This window comes from Mytilus galloprovincialis, chromosome 4 (assembly GCF_965363235.1).
Source record: "Mytilus galloprovincialis chromosome 4, xbMytGall1.hap1.1, whole genome shotgun sequence".
In the NCBI taxonomy this organism is placed as follows: Eukaryota; Metazoa; Mollusca; class Bivalvia; order Mytilida; family Mytilidae; genus Mytilus; species Mytilus galloprovincialis.
The window spans coordinates 61667815-61693852 of NC_134841.1; the positions used below are offsets into that span (position 1 = coordinate 61667815).

The window sequence follows — 26038 nt, forward strand, 5'->3', positions numbered from 1 at the left end:
TCAACCATTAAGTTTTATTGTCTTCTATATTTAGTGAAAAAAATATAATAAAATTCAAAACCCACAAATGAATACAACTAATACAAATGGATTTCCCCACATAGCAAAAATGATAACATAAATAAATAACAGTACAAGTATACCTGCGAAGTGAAGCACCCACTAGCGATCATAATGAATGGAACTTATATATTAAGAAGTATATTTTAGGTCAATAATATGAAATGCAAACATTTTTTCTCTTTCCCTCTAAAAAGTGATGTTTCTCATTACAGATAAAAAAAAAAATCTCTGTAAAAGTAATTAAATTATCTCAATAATAATAATATAAGAGATAGGTTTAAAATTTTCATTTTAATCCTCTAAAATGTACGTAGTTCTATGAACACATTGAGCTTATGATTTGTTTTAGAAAAGAGTTGAATATTAGTTAGGTTCCATTGGTAAATAACATAGTTCAAAAAAACGTAGATTATAATCTCATCAATAGTCCTATTGAAATATTTTTTCCAATATTAAAGTGAAGAGCAGTCTGTTAAATGTATGAAAATGAAAAGCCGTCTTTGAACTGTTTTACAACAAAACCCCATAAAGAAAAATACATGCTTGTTAATTCAATATCAAATTACAAACATTAAAACTTACAACTGATAGACTTGTAATATATGCTACTTATATCTAGTAAGCCTTAAAAGTTAACTTTAATGTTAATATGCAGCTGGTACAAAGTTTAATGCCCTATTGGTGAAAGTGACATAGTTAATTTTGCAGAAGCATTTTCCGTAAAAAAAATTTTACTCCATTTTACAGAAGCATTTTCGGTAAAAAAAAATATACTCCATTTTACTTATTTTCTAGTCTGTTAACTTAAACTTTCAAAATCTGCATAAAAATTTCAGTTTTCATGCAATATAAAAGTTTGTATGGCATTCGTTCATCCATGAAAACAATGGATGATATTATACAATTAAATACCAGATCATGAGGTAAAAATAGGTAAAAATCACATGATCTTGAAGAAACGACACCATGAGACAACATGTCTGGATCAATAGAGTAAAATTTACATTTTTAGCTTAATTTTTCTGAAAGGTCAAAGAACTCTTTTTCCCCAAATGCTTTTAGATTAAGTGATAAATTATTTTAAAATGTTTCAGGCTCTGTTGCAAGATTTTACAATTTTCTTTTATGGTTAACAGTTAACACATATATTGTATTCAATAAAATTTCTATTGTAAGCTATCAAACTTCAATATATAAAATATGGAATGTATTTTTTATCTTCTTACACAATAACGATATAAAAAAAAGATTAAATCTCTGGGCAGTACTTGAGACATTATGAATGGAATGACAATGAATTGACCACTGAAAGTGAACAGAGTTTTACTCCTTAAAATATACAATGATAATGGACAATATTTTTTTCAAAATATAGGATAGACACACTAAGTCAAAGTTACGACAGTACCAATTTATAAAATTGGATTATGTCTGGTAATTTTTAATTTGATTGTTCTGTTGAAAAGCAGTGAATTGAAAATGGGTGCAAGACAATACAGTTTTCAGTTGACATTTGTAACATCTAATAATAATAAAAAAAAAAAATCCCTCAAAAATATGGCAATAGACATTTTTCTTCTTCTCAAAATTAAAAAGATCTTTTGGGTATTTATAGCATAAAAACAAGAATAAAATTTGCTTATGTCCACTTTTTTTCTCTCTGATTGAATAAGATCTACAATCCATTCATTTGCATAATGATTGGTAGAGTCAAAACTGATTATTTTTTTTTGTAAATGCCAATAAATGTTAAATGTGAAATCGTGAATTCAATTTTAAACAGACAATGAATTAAATATAATAAAATGGGAGGAGCTAGATGGGAGGGGGATTAATGGGACCATACAGTATATCACAATCAACACTAACACAGAATATAAAAATAACTATATAAACAAACAACTTAACATATAACACAAACGTACAAGAAAATGCATAGTCCAAGATTCTGTATATATTATCCAATAGAATTTTGTTCAATAGATATACAGAAGTATAGAAAACGAAGAGAATCATTTGTTCTAACATTTGATAAATTATTGATACAAGTTTGATACAATGCTATGTAAAGTACAACATTTTTAACACATAACAATCCTTCAAATCATGTATTCTGAGTTTCTCTCATGTTGAAGGACATTTAAGGAGGTAGACCTAGGTTAAGGGAAATAACTCTTAAAATCATCAGTACGTTTGTGTCAACCATTTTCATAAATATATTCTAAGCTTCTAGGTTACATAGATTATTTCCAATCTTTTTCAGGTAAATGCTTAAAAAACATTGATGAAACTTGACTTTAACAAACACATAACTGATTTAAAGAGTTGTCTCCCTGAACAAAGGTCTACCACCTTAATTTGATAAATTGTTGAAGCGACTCAATTTGTTTATATTTTGTTTCTTTGAGATGTCTGTTCTGATAGTGATCAAGTTCCATTAAAACATGGTATAAATACAAGACAAATTTACAGGATAAGTACATCAATATAATATCTACAACAATGAATTGCATATAAATAAACTGAACTAAAGAAATATCCAAAATACTGATATGTTATTTGTAGATCAATTTCAATTCTTTTCTATAAAATAACAAAATACAATTTTTATCATAAACTGTAGTCAATGGCTCATTAAAACTTCTCTCAATGTGCAAACAACATACATAAATATCAGAATCTCTGACTCCTGACAACTCAAAACCTTTGAAGTTTTTAACCTATAAAATTTCCCCAAGTAACGATATAATGGTTATTATAAACACACATTAAGCCCACAATATTTCCTTTTAATAACTTAACTAAACAATAAATATAGAAACAATAATTTCACATTGACTTATCAATTTACTAATATAGTCTTTGTAAGAAAAGAAACTATTTTTAATTAAATTTTACAAAGGATTATCTCCCCCTGACTCAACAATTGTTTTAAATAATCTTTATAGCGTACTTTCTTACAAAGACTATATACATTGTACGTACAAAGTAAAAGGCCACATCACATATGTTGCATAAATAAGCCTAGTCATTTTTCTATTTATAATTCTTGTTCACTTCTGACAACAAAAGAAACCTAAAATAAACGTGATTTTTTAGGTTATATCATTTATATTTTTAATTTAAGAAAAATAAGGCAAAGAAAATTAAGAGTACAAGTATAATTACAAATAGAATTGAAGCATTAATAATGGTTGCATGTAAACTTTTTATTTATCTTAATATTTATCATTTTTTATCTATTTAAAACAAGAGAAGTGAAAAAAACAAACTTTTCTAAATTTCAATAAAAAGAGTTATCCAAAAAGCTGTTTACGATGCTTTTCTGTAAGAAGAGAACAAAATATTATGACATGATCAGAACAAAACAAGAAATTATAGCCATCATGGCAAGCTTGATGCAGAGTATTTATTACACAGATTATTAAAGTTAAATAAAGATGAAGCACAGAGAACAAATTTGTTTTATCTGAAATTTTGGATTAAACTGATATTGCTCTGGAGAATTGATAATCACATAGTTGAATCATATACAATGCATATGTATACATGTGTGTATATATATATACATATATTAATTTGCTATATTTTTTTTATAAATATGATTGTATTGAATGTGCACCTAGCTTGTCCACTAAGGCTTTTATATATTCAAAATGAATCTTATTTCTTCTGCAATTTCTAAAATACTTCTATGCATGCACAAAAGGATAAAAACATATCATTAAAAAAATGTTTCACTATTGTCATACTAAACTGCTTAAATTGAAAATTGAAGATGTGTTAATAAAACATATTTATATGTGTTAATTTTTATCTTCCTCCTCAGGGCTAGTAACACCTATTATTAGAAAGGGCTTGACATACTTTTTTTGCAGAAGAAATACATTCTTTCATTCATCAAACAAATTTAATAAAAAATTCTTCATCTAAAAAATATCTTCCAGAATGGTTTTTCCGGGGAAAGACATTTTTTGAAACATGTCTTAATTATTCAGTTACCAAAAGACTCTAAATTTTCTAAACTTGGAATGTTTCAATGAAATGTGTTATTTTTAAAATTACACAATGAGATCACATTAGTCAAGTTTCATTTATGTGGTAACTGGTATCTTGTATTATGCTGATTCCTTGTTTACTGTTTTCTATTGTGCTCCATTGTTCAAATTTCTCCTTAAGGCATCAATACTGTCATCATCTGTCTAGTAAAAAAATAATATAACAAAAGTTATAAAATTTACAGAAAATACATTGAAGATATAATGGATCAATCATTTGCAAATGAACGAAGATATCTTGACACATCTAAAATTAGTAATAGAGATTTAACAAGAAGCTGTCAGAGCGACAGCAAACCAGATTTTTTTTTTTTATTTGTGTCCTGGCATTTTTCAATATCACAAGAACCATAACTGATGAACGATGAAAGTGAAAATCGTCAATATCAAAATTGACCTCCATTTTGTCATCAGTAATATCATATTGAAATTTGAAAAGCATTGGTTGAATGGTTCATGAGTAAATACATGGACACAACTTGAAACACCATTTTTCAATCTTTCAAGAATCATAACACCTGAATGTTAAGTCAAAATCGTCATTATTGAACTTGACTTCCATTTTGTCATCAGTAACAACATATTAAAATTTAATAAGATTTGGTTGAACGGTTCATGAGTAAATAAATGCACGGACAACATTTAGCTTCTGCCTGCCCGCCCGAGAATTTCTGACAAATGCTTATTTGGGCCCCTTTTTGGCACTTAATTTCTAAACTGTTGGGACCATAACCCCCAAAATCAATCCAAACCTTCCTCTTGTGGTCATTAACCTTGTGTTTAAATTAGGTAGATTTCTATTAACTTATACTAAAGTTATTTTCCAGAAACCAAATGTCTTCGGGAAAAAACAACGACGACAAGTTGTTGGTGTTTCTTTCCTTTGTCTTCTAGTGTTACTGCATGTTAAAAGATGGTCAACTTAAACTGATGTGCATCTTCTTTAAGGTGGTACCCAACACTATTACTAAAATTAATTTGGCTCGTTTAATTTTGATAAAATTTTGACAAAATATTTACTTTGACTCTTTAACAAATGTAAAAATTTCAAAAATTTTGAACCAACCATTTTATCAGAAAAATTACACTGGTTACATAGCAGTTTGACAAACACCAATTTTGATCACTGAGAAGCTTAATATTCCCTTTACAACACAACGTAGTTAAAACGTTTAGCTGACTTTAAAGAGTTATCTCACTGTAGTGTTAGGTACCACCTTAAAAGGAATTACAACCTATATATGCTTATTCATGATTCATAACACTACAACATTTTCTTTATCATTCAGTTATGTATACCTACCTTTTTAGGTGCATATTTCATGTCTTTATTTGCCTATAAAAAGAAAATATAAATAATACTTAAAAGGAAATGAATTTCAATTGAAAAAAATTCTGGTAAATATATTATAATACATGTATTTGAATCTTAGTTTGAAACTTACCTCAGTTGGTCGTAGTATTAATATTTTTGGCCACAGTCTCAATCTTCTTTTGTGATTTTTGTGATTTTGTGATATTTTTCACAGTCTTCACGCTGAGTGGCAGCCCAGGCAGCCCAGGCTTATAAAATTGCTCTCGGGCCTGTAAAAATCATATCTACAGGCCAACAGAATCTAACTAAAAATTTTCAAAAATTGAGCCCCGGGCCTGTAGATTTAGCAGTTCATCGTGAAGACTGTTTTCAGAACAAGATGAGATCTTTGAAAATCATGAAATAAAACAACAGTTATATTGCTGATTTTCGAGTAAAAAATGAAATTTAAAATATGAACATGATGAAATTTAAAAATTAATGAAAACTGGTATCAAATTACATATATATGAATTGACTTTCTTGTGCTTTTTGTAAGGTATTAAAATGTATTACATAAAATGTATGTGTTATAGTGTTTTTGTTAGAACAAAATCTCAACAATGTTTATGATGTTCCTGAAAATGTGTTTCCACAATATTTCATTTATGACTTATATGAATAATAGTCAGAAATATTCTATTAAGTATTCCATCATGCAATGAATATAATTGATTCCAAATACAGTAAGCAATATGTAGCTCTTTCTTTATATTGGTTATATTTGTATATGCCCATTTACGGGACAGATTATGGTATACCTTGTCCATCCCGTCTGTCCGTCATCAATATGTCGGTCAATAACTCAAAAATGCTTTAAACAATTTGCATAAAACTTTAGAGAATTGTTTATATCTATTGATTTCATTTTTTATAAACTTTCTTGTTTACGTTCCCTGTTTTTATTCATTAAGAAGTTTTTGGACAATAACTCAAAAATGCTTTCACCACCGTTATTTTAACTTTTACATTTTACATTTCCGTATTATGGGGTTTTACTCATTAAAAAAGGGGATTTTCCAGTGTTCTGTTAATTACTCTAAAACGCTTTCAGCAGTTCTCATTTACTTTGTTGAATTGTTTATACCTATTGAAGTAAGTTTCCTTTCAATTTTCATAAATTTCTGATATATAAGTTATCGAACTTTATTCTTTGAAAATGCAATGGGCTTATCATGCGCTCATGGTGCAGCTGTTTATTTGTAATGTACATGCTTGCTGGTATATTGAACTTAATTAATTATCTTGTAATTGTATTTGTAGATTTTTAATTTTTCCCATTCATTTGAACAAATTGATATAAATATTGTTGTCTTTAAAATATACAGCCTAGCTGGCCAAGGATTCTAGACAAACTACAAGCAGCGTTACTATGAAACAGAAGCATGGATTTTAACCTCAAATTTGCAGATTTACTATAATAATAATTATTATAGGGCTTTACTTTTGGTGAAGTAAACATATATATATTTTTATATATATATAATGGCACCATTAGCTAGTACTTGATTGTAGTGCCATTCCAATTCATCGAAGCATTTCCTGTGTTTAACAATCTTAAAGACACCAATATTTCAGGAGTGTCAGTGCTTGTGAGTGTTTAAGGGCATACGATACAATTTTGATCCCATTTTGATTAAAATTTCGATATAATTATTTTTCACCTGATTAAATCAATTATGTAATAAAAAATATACCTTTATGTGCTACTTTTTGTAAAATGAGGTCGAAATTTTGTATATTTGCTCAAAATTTGGAATTGTGGCCATATTTTCCTTTTGAAAGAAAGACATAACTTTTTTGTTTTAAAGATAAACACAAATTGTTTTTTGTTAAATAATTTGTAATTTTGTATTTTATAAGTATCCTAAAAATTTATACATTTTTTATTCAGAAATAACTCATATTTATCAAATGTTCATGAATGTAGAAAAAAAACATCATTTTTTGCTGTATATTTATCAAATTTAAATAATTGCACTATTTACGTTTTCATAAAAAAACACATCATTCAAATCTTCTTGCATAATCAAACCAAATGGCATTTCAAAAAAGAGGGGTCCATGAATTCTTTTTCAAGCTAAATAAGTTTAAATGATAAAAATCAGTCAAAAACTGAATCTTTTCCCAATAAGTCATAGTTTGACGTCGCGAAAATAACAATTTACATTAGCAACCTCAATACCTTCGAAAATTAAGTGGTTTTTTTTAAAGACAGAAAAGACAACCTATTCTGAATCCAAAATAAAATGCATGGAAATGTGATCATGTGGAAAGTAAATGATACTAGTATTTTAACAATAATTAAAAATAACCATTATAAACTCAATCAACACATTTTTGATACAATTCATATATTATAACTAAATGAATATGAATTAAGTCAATATACTGTGGATTTATTGTTTTTCGTTAGATACCAATTTTGGTGGATTTCGTGGGTACAGGTGAACCACGAATTGAGATGTTAAACAAATTACAAATTTTCCATACACTTGTATGCAGACAATATCAAAACCACGACATTAAATATCCACAGAAGTGTAAGTTAACTCAACCCACGAAAATAAATGAATCCATAGTATTCTTTCCAAGATCAGATAAAAGGTCAATTTTATCATGAATGTTGAATTAGAAACTGTTTTCTCTCTCAACAAACACTTTTCATTGCAACATGAGATTTATTTTGTTCATCATACGAAAACTGATTTTATCATGCAATTAGGTATGTAAAATAATAAAGTCATATGAAACCAGTAAATTGTTTATCCAATTCTTGAACCAATGCATGTATATATTATAAACATAGTCTTCCGTTCATGAGGTCAAGGTCAAATAAAACCTGCGCAACAGACAAATAGAACATAAAAAATTTCCATACACCAAATATAGTTGACCTATTGCATATAGTATTCGAAAAATAGACCAAAACTCAAAAACTTAACTTTGACCACTGAACCACGAAAATGAGGTGGCGGTCGGATGACACCTGTCAGCTAGACATGTACACCTTACAATCAATCCATACACCAAATATAGTAGACATATTGCATATAGAATAAGAAAAACAGACCAAAACACAAAAACTTAACTATAACCACTGAACCATGAAAATGAGAACAAGGTCAGATGAGACCTGCCAGTTGGACATGTACACCTTACCGTCCTTCCATACACCAAATATACTATACCTATTGCTTATAGTATCTGAGATATTGACTTGACCACCAAACCTTAACCTTGTTCACTGATCCATGAAATGAGGTTGAGGTCAAGTGAAAACTGTCTGACAGGCATGAGGACCTTGCAAAGTACGCATATACCAAATATAGTTGTCCTATTACTTATAATAAGAGAGAATTTAACATTACAAAAAATCTTAAACTTTTTTTTAAGTAGTCACTGAACCATGAAAATGAGGTCAAGGACATTGGACATGTGACTGACGGAGAGTTCTAACATGAGGCATCTATATACACCGTCTAAAATATATAGCTTTAAAAAAGTTGGCTAACACCGCCGCCATAGCCGCTGCCGGATCACTATCCCTATGTCGTTTTTATTAATTTGAAGTTTCATATGACTTTAACAGTAAATGAAATTTACCCCTGACACAACTTTTACTTATTTAATAGTTTTTTAGAAATAGTAATTTTACACCAACACAATAATTTTTACATTTGAATTGGGAAATCAGTATGTAGCTTAGATCAAATACACAAACAAAAGGTATTTATTGTAAAAATAAAACACATATACTCTTTAAACTATAGACTGTATAATATATTTAAAAAACATGGTAGACAAATGTACATGCACTGATTTCCCAAAATAATATAAACTTATTCAGTGTTGATTTGAAAACAATTTTCTAGGGAAAACTTAAAACATGCAGGCCTCTAACTACCTCCACCTCCTTATCCCCTGTATCTTTGCCATCATCATCTTCATCATCATATCCCACACCCTCATCTTTTACAGTCTTGGCTACATTCTCATTCTGTACACCATCCTTAACTCCTGGTGCAGGGGTTTCTTTAATCTCATTCTTTTTATCTTTTTGTTCCATTTCCTTGACATCTCCTGATTTGGGAACATTTTCTCCTACAGTTTTGTTTTCAGCTTTTTCTTGGTTAGTCCCATCTACCTTAGTATTTGGTTGCTGAGGATTGTCCTTTCCTACAAGGGTGTTATTTTTGTTTTCACTTATATCTTGAGTTTTGTTAGACGAATCATGCAATTTCCCCTCACCTCCATACATAAGCCCCGCTATTTCTTGGGATTTTTTTAGACCTTGTTTGATGCCTTCTTGGGTCTGATTAAGTATTTCATGCAATTGTTGACCAGCTTTCACAGATAAGGATTGCAATCCCTCTTTCACTTTATCTTGAGATATTTTATTCAGATCAGTTTTTTCTTTCAGGGAATCAAGCCCTTGTTTAATTGTTTCCTGAGAGAGGGATTGTACTCCCTCTTTTAGCTTGTCCTTTAAGCCTACTAAAGTGTGTACTAATCCAGTTGTTGGAGCCTTACCTTGTCCTTCTGATCCTTCTTTAAAATTAATAAGAAATAAAAAAATAATAATATTGATATTTCTGATTCACTTAAATGTTCTTTGGAGTTTTAAATATATCTAACGTTAAGGAATCTTAAAATGTTTCATTTACAAATACTGTGGATTCATTAATACTCATTGGATACAAATTTTCGTGGTTACAGGGGAACCACAAATTTGAATATATAAGGAATTGCAAATTTTCTTAATGAATGTATACAGACTATACCAAAACCTTGAAATTGAATTTAATAGAATACACAAGTTTTCCTCAAACCATGAAAATTGGTACCCACGAAAATAAATGAATTCACAGTATATAAATAATTTCAAATGTACAGGTAAAAAACTAAAAACTAGCATAATAACCATAAGAACTACAAAGATAAAAAGCATGACTTTTGAGTATGTTTAATGGAAGCAATGGCATTAACAGTAATCAGAAAATCCTTGGAACAAAAAAAATTAATTCAAGGTCAAATCACAGTGAATAGATCAGGTCAAAGACCTTGGATTAAACTGAGGTAGGTTTAACTTGTTTCAATATATGTTAATTTTTTAATATTTTTGCATGAATTCTTCCAAAATTGAAAAACATTTGTGATTTGACCTTCCACCATTTTTATATTCAAATGCCTCTGAAGAGTTTTATGTAGATACAATGTGTGTCTGACATAGCAAACTAAAAGTCCAGCATTTTTTTTTTTATTCTTGTAAGAAAAACATAAATTAGCAGAAATAGTTCTTTCAATTGTCTTAAAATCATGAAATCTCAACAACCAATGCACTGATTTTTCTTCAAAATCAAAGTGGTGTTGCCCCATGTTGTGATATTTTTCTACAGAGGTCAGTACTTTCAAAATTAAGTATATGTAAACACCAAAAAATAAATTTGGTACCACACTTTGACATCATTGAACTTGAATTTTTTCTAGCAACAACCATGGTTTTAGAAGTAAAATCTATACATTGGGTGAAGAGCGATTAGAGTTTTTAACGATAATTTTGACATCAGTTTTTGAAAGATTTTACCTATTCTTCGCAAAAGTCAAACTTTTAAATAGTTTTCATTTAACAGAGTCCTAGCCAGTTTATCAGTATTTGTTTTAAAATGGAATATATTTATTATCTTATTTCTTTCTTAAAGACCTCTACCTTTCTGTATTGGATGAAAAGGTAAGGAACCTAAAAGTTTTTTATGGGAAAATTTCTTATTTCAGCACTATCCCTATCAGGCCTATCTTCCCTAAAATTAAGATCAACACCCTTTTAGCATTAAAGCATTTTAATTATAACCATAATTAAATTTAATGAGCATTACTGTGTCAGATTTTGATTAAACTAGTTATCAAGTCAACTCAGGATGGAGAATAAAATAAAGTTGATTTTTAGACAGACACATGTTTACATTGTAAAGTAAAGAAAACATTGGATGTATTACTTATTTCCCATATTCTTTTTTCCTGACTACAATTAACAGCACAACATGTTTTATATTTCTTCGTCTATTTGATACACTACATACATGATATATGAGTCAATGCAGAGATTATTGTATGAAAAATGTGTATGATTACATGTACGTGTCATTTTCTAGGTCATTTTCTGATGAGTATATATTTGTATTTCTTCATGCATTTTCACATATGACAGTGTTCTCCCCAGAAATTTTGGATAGCATCACATTTGGCATAAAAAAAATGTATTTTTTTCAATGTAATTTGTCGCGTTGTGGCAATGCTCTATTTCCATTATGATATATGCGTTATTGTTTATTACAAAATGTTTTATATTTTTTGTATGCTATAGGTCCTTATTTGGTGATTAAATATTATTTCAACCCTATTCTTTGTGTCAATATTGTTGAAATCATGACTGAGAATACAATTAAACTATAACCATGATAACAGTATTCTCAGTTTATGTTTTCTATATTCATTTATAGTTCCAGAATTATTTTTTCCTCTTGGGCCAAATAAAAATATATGTGTGGTTCCAGTTACCCTACCTACCCAGTTAAAAAAAAATCTTTATCATGTCTATGAAATATATTGGTTCATGGTATTCAATGAATCAGTCCCAGTTGTTCCTTTTTATCAAAATGATATATATTCTTAACAAAGTTATCGAACAAAAAGTCTGTTAATGCTTAGTTTTCTCTTTAGGTATCCTTGTTTACTGTCTACTGTGCCATTTGTACAAATGTAGTTATTATCGTAAAATATGTATTTGTGTCATATCTGGTCCGGTTCCGACCAGTAGTTTACACTAAAATATTAAATGGCCGCCAAAAGCAATGAAAAATATGAAAATAAACAATGTTCAACAAGAGATTTGGAATGAATATGGCGTTTTTAATGCATTAAATGGATGAAACATAAACTAAAGCCAATTATGATCACTTTCTCAAGAAAGACCAAAACTTATTTAGCTCATAATTAAACTTTTCAGTCTCGATTTACAAAAAGTGATAGGAAGAGAAAGAAAGTAATACTACTGTAATATTTTGTAGACCAAATGGAATTAATCATGTCACAAGTGACAGCTGGGGGTATTCCTATCCAAACAGTTACCCCCCAAAGTGCAATTAACACCTATTTGATCACTCTTAATTGTCTATTGTCCGACTTGAAGGAATTAAAGGTGATATATTTTTTATGATCATAAGCAGTAATTAGATAAAAGTTCAAAATTTAAGACATGGCTTTGCCATATAGAAACAAGAAATATAACATCCTCAAAATAATTATAGCATCGCAGAAATTATAATAGCGTCGCGGGACCGCAATGCTAAAACGGCCTGGGGAGAACACTGTATGATGTATAAAAATGTATACACAGTAAATTATCAAACAGTTTTTCATGAGCATAACATGCATCTGGTTTAATTTTTGTTTTTTATTTGGTACAATTGTTGAATAATGGTCTGGATTTCACTGATTAAACTACATATATGCTTAATGCCTTTTACCTATATTTTCTTCTTGTTTATTTGCTGTCTGTTGCTGAGCTGGTTGTTGTTGACCTGGTTGTGGTGGAACAGGTTGTTGTTGACCTGGTTGCTGTTGAGCTGGTTGTTGTTGACCTGTTTGCTGTTGAGCAGGTTTTTCCCCTGCATTTGGAGGCTGAATTTGCTTCTGACCTCCTGCACCTGCTGCTTGCCTGTAAAAGTTTAACAGTGTTCTGTCAGGGGACATAACTTTGAATTTTGTATCTCTGATCTCGAGATCAGTGAGTCAAATATTTCCCAATTTATTATTTGACATGCATTTCAAAAATTCTTTACACACAAAAGAAAAAGCAAATATTTCTGTAAAAAAGGTCAGTGTGTCATATCAACAATATGGATGAAATATAGCAAAGTTTTCCTTGGTAAAGCACTGCATTTAAAAACTACATAACTCTGGTTAAACAAAATTCCAGAATCATTATTATTTCTGTGGGTATATGTTAGTCCAAATAATTTTGATGTTTGGCAAGGTGTCCCTGAAAAAAATAAAATAGCCTTGGCAGACGTCATTATTATTTCTGTGGGTATATGTCAATTAGACAGCAACCAACCAGTTGCTGTAAAACTTACTGTACTTGTTACTGTACAGTTGCTGTAACACTTACTGTACATGTTTCTGTACAGTTGCTGTGACACTTAGTGTACTTGTTACTGTAACACTTAGTCACTTACTGTACTTGTTCCTGTACAGTTGCTGTAACACTTAGTGTACATGTTACTGTACAGTTGCTGTAACACTTAGTGTACTTGTTACTGTACAGTTGCTGTAACACTTAGTGTACTTGTTACTGTATAGTTGCTGTAACACTTACTGTACACTTGCTGTAACACTTACTGTACATGTTACTGTACAGTTGCTGTAACACTTACTGTACTTGTATCTTTATATCTTCTCCCACATCAATCCCAGCATTGATCAGCTGTTGCATAGGTGCAGGGCCAACTTTCTGGAACATTTCGGAGTATATCTTCTTAACCTGTTCCTTACATTGGCTGAAAAAAATAAAAAATTGTGTTTGCCAAACTGCAGTGAATTGTTTCTCACTAAGGCCAAAAAAAATATATATATGTCTATTTAAGGTTACAATGTAAGTCTTACATGCTTTGAAAAAATAGGGTAGGCAGGTCGGTATTTTCATTTTATTTTTTGTGATATGATTTTGAGTGTGCGGTTGCATCTTATCGTGGTCTGAGTTGATCATGGGCTCAGTATAAGTTATAACCGTAATTTTAATTAATTTTTCCAATCAATATCAAAGGGAATTATTCCAATCATTTCCCTTTGTTATTGATTGGAAAAAATGGCGGCAAAATGTTTATTTCATCACACGAGTCACGAATTTCCTTAAAACAGCTATCATATTCATGATTATGAATATTGGGATGTATCAGGCAACACTATCTTCACTTTTAACACAAGTTCAGTTTATTTTTCACTTTACGATGGAAATAAAATGGCTTAGGGTCGGTGCTCAAAATAGGGTTGGTCAGGTAACCACCGTAAACAGACATATATTTTTTTTTGGCGTAAGTTGAAAAAATGATAATTGTAAAATATTTCAAACATTATTAATGACAAAAATGACTAACAATATCCGGAATTTATCATGCTGATTGAACAAAAATTCGACCTTGTGAAGTTGTCCATCATAAAACAACTCTATATTTATAATATTAATGTGTACTTCAATCTAAAAATCTACAGAAATAAATGGTCGTAGGTTGATGATGAGAAAAGTCTCATTATTTTCCAAAAACAAAAGCACTCACTAAAAACATGTGCAAATACTTGTCAAAGAAGTTGGCACTCGTCTCATCCAATATGATTCTATATTCATTGCAACTCCCTTTCTGATAGAAGGCCACTGTGTGTGCGTAATATGTATAGCTGTTTCAATAATTGGCATTGAAATCTTTCATACATACATGTATGTTATATTTTGATATTTTATTCTGAAAAGAAGCATTTTGTATGGTGTATAGCTCATTTGTAGCTGACCACATAAATCCTTCTGTACTGTACATAGTAAAGCGAATGTAACTTATATAGCTTTTCAAGGTAGAAAACGATCATGCCCCAAATTTAGTTAGTACCTATATGATATATCCGCTGTACCGATGATACACAGTGATACTGTCTGAATTTGGATTGTGATCAAATTGTTTTACATAATATAGGTTTCTGACACAAAACACTCTGGTACTGTTACCATTTTCATTCTTCATGAAATCTTCAATATACATGAGATAAATGCTTTTATTAATTATTGTATATTACCTGTCACAGTTTTGTGTTGAAACATTTGGTTGATTTTTAAGTTCCTTAACTTCATCTGTAAACAAAATTGATAAAGTATTTGTATACAATAAATTCTGCATTACAATCAGTTATGTATAACAGTTGTTTATATATCATGTGTAATAAACGTATAAAAAAGGAAAGGTTCTCCATACTGCCAGCACAAAAACAGTGAGGAATGAAATGAGTAGATTTGATTCAGGGGCCAAGAGCCATCTACCTGTACAAAGGTAAAATCCAAACGAATTTGTCAACTCTCTCCTAAACCTCTATTTTAGGGATGTATATTTAAATGCTTTTACAATAAGATCAAATGCTTCGGTGAGTGCAGCCAGATATACGACTGGCCTGCAGAGATCAAAGTTTAGACACAATATTCAAGCTGAGAGTGACCGTAGAGTTCGAAGTTTAGACACAATTTTCAAGCTTGATACTGTCTGAACATGCTGAAGGTGGATTATGATCAAATTTTTAACAATAAACATAATATAGGTTTCTGACACAAAATAAAAGATGTTCAACATCTTAAAAATCTATTGCACAATATTTTATGCAATTGAAGATTTCTTCTTGAAACTTTTCAAAAAATTGTAAATTTCAAAAATTTTGAAGAAAAAAATATGAACCCCCAAAAAATTGGGAAAAAAAACCCCCAAACTCAATCCCAGGCTTCCCTTTTTGGTATCCAACCTTGCAGCACAAATCTAGATAGATCCATACACTTAAGTTAAGCCATTTCAATTGATATTTTATAGGGTGTCTTTCTATGTTGTGATGTTACACTATTGTTTCAGACAATGGTGAAGGTTTGGTACCATTAAAATGTTTAAACCTGCTGCAATTGTTTGCACCTATCCAAAGTCAGGAATCTGATGTTCAGTAGTTGTTGTTTGTTTATGTGGTTCATACGTGTTTCTAGTTTTTTTTATATAGATTTGACCGTTGGCACCTGTCCTATTAGTCAGGAATCTGATGTTCAATGGTGGAATATAAAATTTATTCATCTCTTTCATACAAGTATATCTATTTATCAACTTGAACTGCTAATATTATATGTATAATACATTTGTTTTAAAAGAAGTTTACACTTAAAATTCAGGGCCCAAATCAACCTTTTCTGAACTTACTCCTTGGTATTTCTTTATTTTGAGTATCTAAATTCAAGGTTGTCCCCTTCTCAATTTTAAAATCCATCAAAGTTGGTCTTCCACCATCATAACAATCATCCAAAATTATTTTGTACTCACCTTTGACTGCATCTAACTGAGTTTGGATACCAGTATTGTTATCCTCACATTGTTGCTGAAAAAAATGAAATACATTTGTTGTATTTATATATATATAACATGTATAAATGTATGAAGATAACATTCATAAAAGATATGTGTATGGCTACAGTATAATTAAATGGTGTACAAGTTGTTAGTTAATTGCAAATCTTCATCATCATGATCATGGTGATTTATTTTGGGGTCCTCTATGTCGAAAATATAAAATTTACATCTAGTTGTACTCACTACAATACTGGAGAAAAACCTTGGCGAGCTTCACTTTTCATCCTGTTTCTTAAGCTCAAACAATTAAATTTTCTATTTTCTGACAATTGTACATATATTGTTTATTTATATTGTATATGGAAAGCCCCTTTCTTAATTAAATATCATTGAACGCTGTCTGTATCATGCTTCAATGTTATATGAAAAACCCCTTTCTTAATTATTGAAAACTTTCTTATTACATATTACAGTGCTTTTAACACCCTCAAGGGTATTTTGTATAAACATGATAAATGTTACAACATTTAACATCTGACTTGTATTTAGACATTCACAACATTCTACATATATTTGTTCCAAATTACTGAAGTTGACATGAAAACTTTGTTATAAGCAATGCCATAATATCTTCCTGTTGAAACAATATTCTATACCCATTTTTCCTTTAAGTACAAATACTGTAATATTTCTTCCATTTGGAACCTTCTCATATGAAGGAACTTTATACATTTGTATACATGTTACAAGAAATCTTATACATTCATTTTTACATTTCATGTACGTGCAAGTTTGATTTGATATAGTAAATTACATCAGTGTTTCAAGAATCTGTTGGTTTGTATATATGTATATAATACATGTATACTGTATATGTGAAATATTGACAAAATTGATATGACATACTTTGTACAATCAATATATACATGCTATAAAGGACAACAGATGTTAAAAAGGAGATATAAAAGAGTTTGTATTTGATTAAAGAACAGCAGCTGTACTTACATGTACATGACTTATATATATACATGTACATGTATATAAACTATATGAACATGTATCATGCGTATGTTGATTTAATAGGTTTCTAGATCACTGATCTTTCTTAATGTATGTGGTTACATAAATACCAAACATTATCTGCATATTGTAAAGATTTTGTTCCAAAAAAAGGATCATTAATACTAAAGATGTCTCATCTACATGTAATGATTATCTTATTTGAAGTCCCAGTGCCGGCTTTTAATTATCTTATTTGAAGTCCCAGTGCAGGCTTTTAATTATCTTATTTGAAGTCCCAGTGCGGGGTTTTAATTATATTATTTGAAGTCCCAGTGCGGGCTTTTAATTATATTATTTGAAGTCCCAGTGCTGGCTTTTAATTATCTTACTTGAAGTCCCAGTGCTGGCTTTTAATTATCTTATTTGAGTGTATTATAAGGACATTTACGTACATGATGTAGAACAACTTTTAGCATGTTTGGCAACATTAATGGATAGAAGCATAATTCCATGTAAAACGTACACTTGTATATGTACTAAAATTTAATTATTTAAATGTATAATCTGTCTTTTTATCTGACTGTTTACAATTATTTTTTAATCAACATCTTATTAATGTCATACATCTAGAGTAAACAATTAATTAATATTACAACAATGTTTATCATGTTATGGAAAATGACTATTCAACAATTTACAATTTTTGTCCTTTGTTGTTTCGTTATGTTTTTATCTATTTATACATATATTTTAAGCAGAGCTTAAATCATGTTATTTACATGTATATTTATCACTAATTATATATAATACATGTACATGTATGTACATGTAATTTAAATTATTCAGATATTAACACAGATTTTTTTCCACCTTATTATCTTTTCAAGAATGGGTGATTATGACATATACATGTCCCCTTCATGCCTTTGGGGTGTTTATTCAATAACGAGAATGTTTAAAATTTATTACCTTGAATAAATTGTATGTACATGTAAAGTAATTTAATTTTATTTAAAATTCACTAATTATGACAACAAACTATAACCAGTTGCTTCGCAGGGTGCAGCATTATACGACCGCAGAGGTTGAACCCTGAACGGTTGGGGCAAGTATGGACACAACATTCAAGCTGGATTCAGCTCTAAATTTGGATTGTGATTAAATAGTTGACACAGCATAGGTTTCTGACACAGAATGAATGTGGTCTAATGAACTGTTTGAAGAAATTTTCTTTTTTATTTATGAAATTTCAAATGAGAAAAATTGAACCCAATTTTTTTAATCACATCCCCCTTTCCCTTATTCCAAAACTAATCTCAATTAAAATTTCTAATGGAGTTTGCAACAATAACTACTCATTTAAATACATCATAAAATATTAAGATGTAAAAAAACTGCTTGTTATCACTGAATGGTAAAGATTATTTTAATTTATCAGTTGGTAGTGATATAAGTGAATATACATTGTATATTGTATATAACAAAGATTTAAGTTGATTCTGGACAAAGAAAGATAACTCCATTTAAAAAAAAATCTTGCTATTGCACAATATTTTGCAATTAGATATTTCTTGCTTACTATTCTGGACAAAGAAAGATAACTCTAATTAAAAAAAAATTTGCTATTTCACAATATTGTGCAATTAGATATTTCTTGCCATTGCGCAATACTGTGCAATTGAAAAGACTTGCTATTGCACAATACTTAATATAATAATTTTAACTTGAAAACTGGGCCCATAATAAAAAATCTAAGTACATTTTTGGATTCAGCATATCAAAGAACCCCAAGATTTCAATTTTTGTTAAAATCAGACTAAGTTTAATTTTGGACCCTTTGGACTTTAGTGTAGACCAATTTGAAAACAGGACCAAAAATGAAGAATCTACATACACAGTTAGATTTGGTATATCAAAGAACCCCATTTATTCAATTTTTGATGAAATCAAACAAAGTTTAATTTTGGACCCCGATTTGGACCAACTTGAAAACTGGGCCAATAATCAAGAATCTAAGTACATTTTTAGATTCAGCATATCAAAGAACCTAACTGATTCATTTTTTGTCAAAATCAAACTAAGTTTAATTTTGGACCCTTTGGACCTTAATGTAGACCAATTTGAAAACGGGACCAAAAGTTAAGAATCTACATACACAGTCATGACAGTTAGATTCGGCATATCAAAGAACCCCAATTATTCAATTTTGATGAAATCAAACAAAGTTTAATTTTGGACCCTTTGGGCCCCTTATTATGTTGGGACCAAAACTCCCCAAATCAATACCAACCTTCCTTTTATGGTCATAAACCTTGTGTTTAAATTTCATAGATTTCTATTTACTTATACTAACGTTATGGTGCGAAAACCAAAAAAAATGCTTATTTGGGTCCCTTTTTGGCCCCTAATTCCTAAACTGTTGGGACCTAAACTCCCAAAATCAATACCAACCTTCCTTTTGTAGTCATTAACATTGTGTTTAAATTTCATTGATTTCTATTTACTTAAACTAAAGTTATTGTGCGAAAACCAAGAATAATGCTTCTTTGGGCCCTTTTTTGGCCCCTAATTCCTAAACTGTTGAAACCAAAACTCCCAAAATCAATCCCAACCGTTCTTTTGTGGTCATAAACCTTGTGTCAAAATTTCATAGATTTCTATTAACTTAAACTAAAGTTATAGTGCGAAAACCAAGAAAATGCTTATTTGGGCCCTTTTTGGCCCCTAATTCCTAAAATGTTGGGACCAAAACTCCCAAAATCAATACCAACCTTCCTTTTGTGGTCATAAACCTTGTGTTAAAATTTCAAAGATTTCCATTCACTTTTACTAAAGTTAGAGTGCGAAAACTAAAAGTATTCGGACGATGGACGACGACGCCGACGCCAACGTGATAGCAATATACGACGAAAAATTTTTCAAATTTTGCGGTCGTATAAAAAAAAATTCAAACTTTGGATTGATTCTCATGATTCTAAATTCAAACTTTGGATTGATTCTCATGATTCTCATGATTCTAAATTCAAACTTTGGATTGATTCTCATGATTCTAAATTCAAACTTTGGATTGATTCTCATGATTCTAAATTAAAACAGCTGGGAAATGAACGAGATATAACCAGATATAAGGCTAAGCAAAATTAGATTGTATTCCAGCAATAGAGAACTAATTAACATGATTAAGAAATACATTGTAAGAGAAATTATTGAAAAGAAAGGGATGAAAATTTATGCTCTGAAAATAATTCTAAATACAGAAGTTGATGTTGAAAATTTCATTTGATGCATGCATAGATCAATATTTTTGTTGACTGATCATGTTGATAACAGTTAACTATTTAATTTTTTTTTTAAATTAAACTTACTTCATCCTAAAATATAATAATTTTGTTCAAACTAATTAATAATATGTTATCCATTGTAGTCACCGATTTTATAATATTTTACAAGTGTTTGGAAAGCATGAATATTTCCACATGTTGAACATCACTTTAACCCTTTCAACACTACACAAAAATATAGAAGAAGGTTACAAATAAAAATATTTTGGTTTGCCCAAACCCTACCCAAAGGTTGAGACAGTGGGTAGGTAGGTAGGCATTTTCTTTTTCTTTTTTTTCAAAAAGAGAAATTGAAGTATCGGGTGTTTATTAGTCTTCATGCCTATCTGATTAAAAAAAAACTTCTTCAAATCAGGACAATAAAAGAATTTGAGTAGGCAGCTTTTTTCTGGGTAGGTAGCGTTTGGGCAAACAAACCTATTCTTTTTTATGGCCAAATGGCTGCTGCTGCTGCATTTTTTTGTGTTCATTCATTAGAACAGTATATTCCTTTTCAAACTGCTGTATCTTTTTTATTATAAGATTATTAAAGAGATACAGAGAAAGTTATTACATAAAAAATGCTTACAAGAGTAAGAACTACATTTTGTATAATGTTAAGCAATTATTAGAGTAACATTTTTATCAGGTTACCTGCATTTTCAGGTAATTAACAGGTAAAAGGTGTAATTTATTACATTTGTGTTAAATTTTGATTAAAAACTACTTTTAAGTCTTCATCTATTTTGTTGTTTTATCTGCCATATAATAAAGAAGACACCAATTGCTCGATTTCGTAGCGTATTGCACCATACACAACAAATTATGTAACCGTGGCACAAATCAGTGGCTCCATCCTCAAAATTTTCAGTCAACCACCGTTTTCCCCCCTTCTTCTACATCTCGTAATGATCAATCAAATCATATTTCCCACACGAATTAAATGTAATAAACACATTGAGATAACAAGAAACCTTTTAACTAATCCTCGTTGTCAGTTTCGCCATAGAAATGCTGAAATATTTCCATATTTACAGCTTCGTTTTCGATTTCCGCTATTTGCATTTGTCAAAATATTTGTTTTTATTTTCCTTCTACTGCATGATTTTACAATAAAAATTGCCGGGATTTCAAGCGCAAATGAGACCTTGAATTGTATATCCTCTATTCATACAAGGAAAAATTAGAGAGGACCTGAATGAAAACTGAATGGTTTAAGAGTCCTGATGAAAAATCCGTTGTCATCGCGGCATATGCCGCAAATAGCAGTGGCGGACGGCGTATGTCATTGTGGCCTATGCTGTGTTTAGCGTTGAAAAGGTTAGTATCGATTGAAACAAAAAAGAAAATTTTGTTTGAGAATTAGAAATGAAAATATATATTTCATAACTGTTGATACTATGGCTATGCATAAATTAGATTAATAGAACAGAGTAGATATACAATTTAACGGCAAGAATAAATTTTACAGGTCTTCAAATGATTACTATTAGTGCTCAACTCTTGAAAGCTTGAGGCATTGCTTAGATAAACATATGATCATTTGATGAAACAATTTTCATAAAAATCTGGTAAGATTTATACACATGAGAGTGCTTACAAAATCAGAGGAACGCACATGTAAGCCAAGTATTTCTACATGTATGTACCCACTACCCAGCATCCTTTCACACAGGGGACATGAACATGACGATAGAACATGCACAGGTGAATAATATTATACATTCTAATGCAACAACGTTTGTAACGTTCATTTTGATTGGATAACGTCACTTTCTTACATGGCATCAATTGACAATTAAGAATCCAATGATTTTGATGAATCACGTTAATTTTTTTCAAAAAATAAAGGTAACGATAATTATTTGAGACCTCTGACGAATCGTGATTAGGATATTTTGATGAATGACGGTAAAATTATAATCAATTTGAAGCTAGCGGTAGCCGAAAATTGCTGTTTCACGCCCGACAGTAAAGGGCATTACTCAAATTCACACAAGTTCCCGTAAAATTTTATTTTAGCGTCATGTACCCACTACCCAGCATCCTTTCACACAGGGGACATGAACATGACGATGATGCTTGACCACAGAAGTTTATTAGGAGACATTTCTTAGGTCATTTGGAGATAAAACTCAGCTTTAATGCATTTTGTTCCAAAAAGTGTTACAATGTACATGTAATACGCATGGAAGGGTGGCAGACAAACCGAAATCAAGGATTTGTTCATTAGGATTATAGTAAAGTGAACAAATCCTTGCTGAAAGGCAAATAAGTTTTATAACATGTTTAAAAAAAATTAAGGAATCATGACCCACTAATTACCAAATTTTTTTCACATTCTTTCTTTGAATTTTCTGCTCGTTCCACATCACCGCCCTTTTTATCAACATCTTCCTGTAGTTTTTTTATTTCAGAATCTTTTGTTGCAATTCTTTGTTCAATTAATTGGTATTTTCTCTCAATATCTCTTTTACTTTGCTCTTCATTTAGTCTTTTCGAGGTCAAAATCCGGATCTGATCTTGTAAATCCATGTTTGTGGCACTTAGGGAACCGTTTGATGATGATAAATTCCAGTAATTGAACCCTAAAATGGCTAAAGCCACTAAAAGTCCAATAATTAGAAATGGGGGCGACTTGCTTGGGTTTCTTGCAGCTCCTCTACCATTTCCTGACATTATGAATACGTTTTTTGTCTGGAAATTTTATCACAACAACAAGTTTCTTCGTTGCCAGCTCGCAAATGCGTGTCCGGATGTGAAAAAGACGGAAGTAGAATAAAAATATTTTTGACATTCCGTGTGTATTAATTTTGTTCTGTAATCTGTGTATGCATACTTATTTAAAGTGCTTCATAGAACTTTTAAGGGCATACGATACAGTTTCGATCCCGTATTTAAAGTTTGATGAAAATTTCCTTATAGGCTATTTTTTGTCTGATTGAATCAAATATGTCATAAAACATAGACCTTCATGTGCTACTTTTTGAGTTAAATGAGGTCGAAATTTTGTATATTTGCTCAAAATTCTGATTTGTGGCCGTATTTTCCCTTTCGAAAGAAAGACATAACTTTTTGGTTTTAAAAGATAAACACAAACTGTTTTTTGTTGAATAATTTGTAATTTCTGTATTTTATAAGCTAGTATCTATTAAAGATTTATTCATTTTTTATTCAGAAATAACTCATATTTTTGCTGTAGTCTATATTTATCAAAATTTTAAAAAATGCACTATTTACAGTTTTATAAAATTTGGTCCACATAATCTCCCCGCAAAATGAAACAAAATGTCGTTTTAAAAAATGGGGGTCCATGCACTCATTTTTAAATTAAATCAGTTTGAATGATAAAACTCAGTCGAAAAATGCATCTTTTTCCGATATGTCACAGTTTGACGTCGCGAAAATAAAATTTTACGTTAGCAACGTCATTACCTACCCCTCGTAACTGTAGTTGTATGCCCTTAAAAGTCGTCTACGTTCATAATGTACTTAAAAAAGGATTATCTGTATCATGATTGTCTAATCAGTTTGCTGGAAAAGAAAATTCATTGAAAAGACTTATTATTGGATCTTATATTTCTATTTCAGTGATAAGTAGAAGATAAATGATTTTTAAAAATAATTTCAAGTTTTTGCATGATTGTGCAATGATTTCATTCAAGTGCACCATTCAAAATTGTTTTCACTATCCTGCAATGATTTAATTTAATTCCACAGTTTTGCGGGCCATTCAGTACTTATGATCCGGGAAAGTTTGCCGATAATAATTCTAAAAATGATTTATTTCTGTAATTTGTTGCGAGTCTTGTTGCCGGTTTTGCTAGATCTTGCTACACTCGAGTGCTACACCTCTGTCCCTATAGGAGGGGGTGTTGTGTGATAACAAATATGTATATCCACGATTGTTCTCTTTATAAGTCACGGCGCTGCATCCGAATTTCCGAAGTTTTCCGCCACATTTACCAGGAACGCTAATACCAAAACATATGTTGTTAACAAGGGAATTTTTAAAAGTACTTACAGTAACACATAGCTTAATATATATATGTTTTGACTATACAATAGATAGTATTTTCGTAAACTGTCTATTCAATCGATTGTCGAATACTGTACCTGTGTCCCTCATAAACAGATAAAAGCATGCACAATTTTACAAATTTTTGAGGTTCTAAGCTATATGAACTTATCACTACATGTTCAAATTCAGGGGGAATTGTGCATTGTCAGAGACATCATACTATATCCTTATTATATCAGCTCAGTTCTGCAAAATCATGTTACATACCTCATATACATTCGCGATCGGATCCTGCACCAGCTAACACCAGCAGTCAACCACTAGCGGTAGTAATGGACTTCAGCTAACATATAGATACAGATAAAGAAAGGAATAAACTAGATTTGTATCAAATCTAAGCTTCGGCTTCAAACTAAAACACATTGCAGACGACAAAGCTATAAAATTACACACAACAGAGAAATACAACTTTCCTGTCGAGTTTTGTAAATACAAAACATAATACTAAGTAAAATTGAGAATGGAAATGGGGAATGTGTCAAAGAGACAACAACCCGACCAAATAAAAAACAACAGCAGAGGGTCACCAACAGGTCTTCAATGTAGCGAGAAATTCCCGCACCCGGAGGCGTCCTTCAGCTGGCCCCTAAACAAATATATACTAGTCCAGTGATACTGAACGCCATACTAATTTCCAAATTGTACACAAGAAACTAAAATGAAAATAAGACAAGACTAACAAAGGCCAGAGGCTCCTGACTTGGGACAGGCGCAAAAATGCGGCGGGGTTAAACATGTTTGTGAGATCTCAACCCTCCCCCTATACCTCTAACCAATGTAGAAAAGTAAACGCATAACAATACACACATAAAAATTCAGTTCAAGAGAAGTCCGAGTCTGATGTCAGAAGATGTAACCAAAGAAAATAAACAAAATGACAATAATACATAAATAACAACAGACTACTAGCAGTTAACTGACATGCCAGCTCCAGATTTCAATTAAACTGACTGAAAGATTATGATTTCATCATATGAACATCAGGCACAATATTTCCCGTTAGGGGTTTAGTATCATACCAT

General features: G+C 30.5%; 1 protein-coding gene across 2 annotated transcripts; it reads right to left on the bottom strand.

The window, feature by feature from the left end:
- Nucleotides 1-23707, bottom strand: LOC143072630 (uncharacterized). 2 transcript variants are annotated; one of them, XM_076247668.1, is made up of 8 exons: nt 23261-23707; nt 16587-16641; nt 15319-15373; nt 13911-14033; nt 13002-13192; nt 9383-10026; nt 5425-5457; nt 1-4265 (listed from the first exon to the last, which is right to left on the bottom strand). In XM_076247668.1, the coding sequence occupies exons 1-8, from the start codon at nt 23612-23614 to the stop codon at nt 4209-4211; spliced, it is 1512 nt and encodes a 503-aa protein (XP_076103783.1). In that variant the 5' UTR covers nt 23615-23707; the 3' UTR covers nt 1-4208. The 2 variants fall into 2 exon arrangements, with proteins under 2 accessions (XP_076103783.1, XP_076103784.1); XM_076247669.1 differs by having other exon boundaries at nt 9383-9654; nt 23261-23705.
- Nucleotides 23708-26038: the final 2331 nt, after the last annotated feature.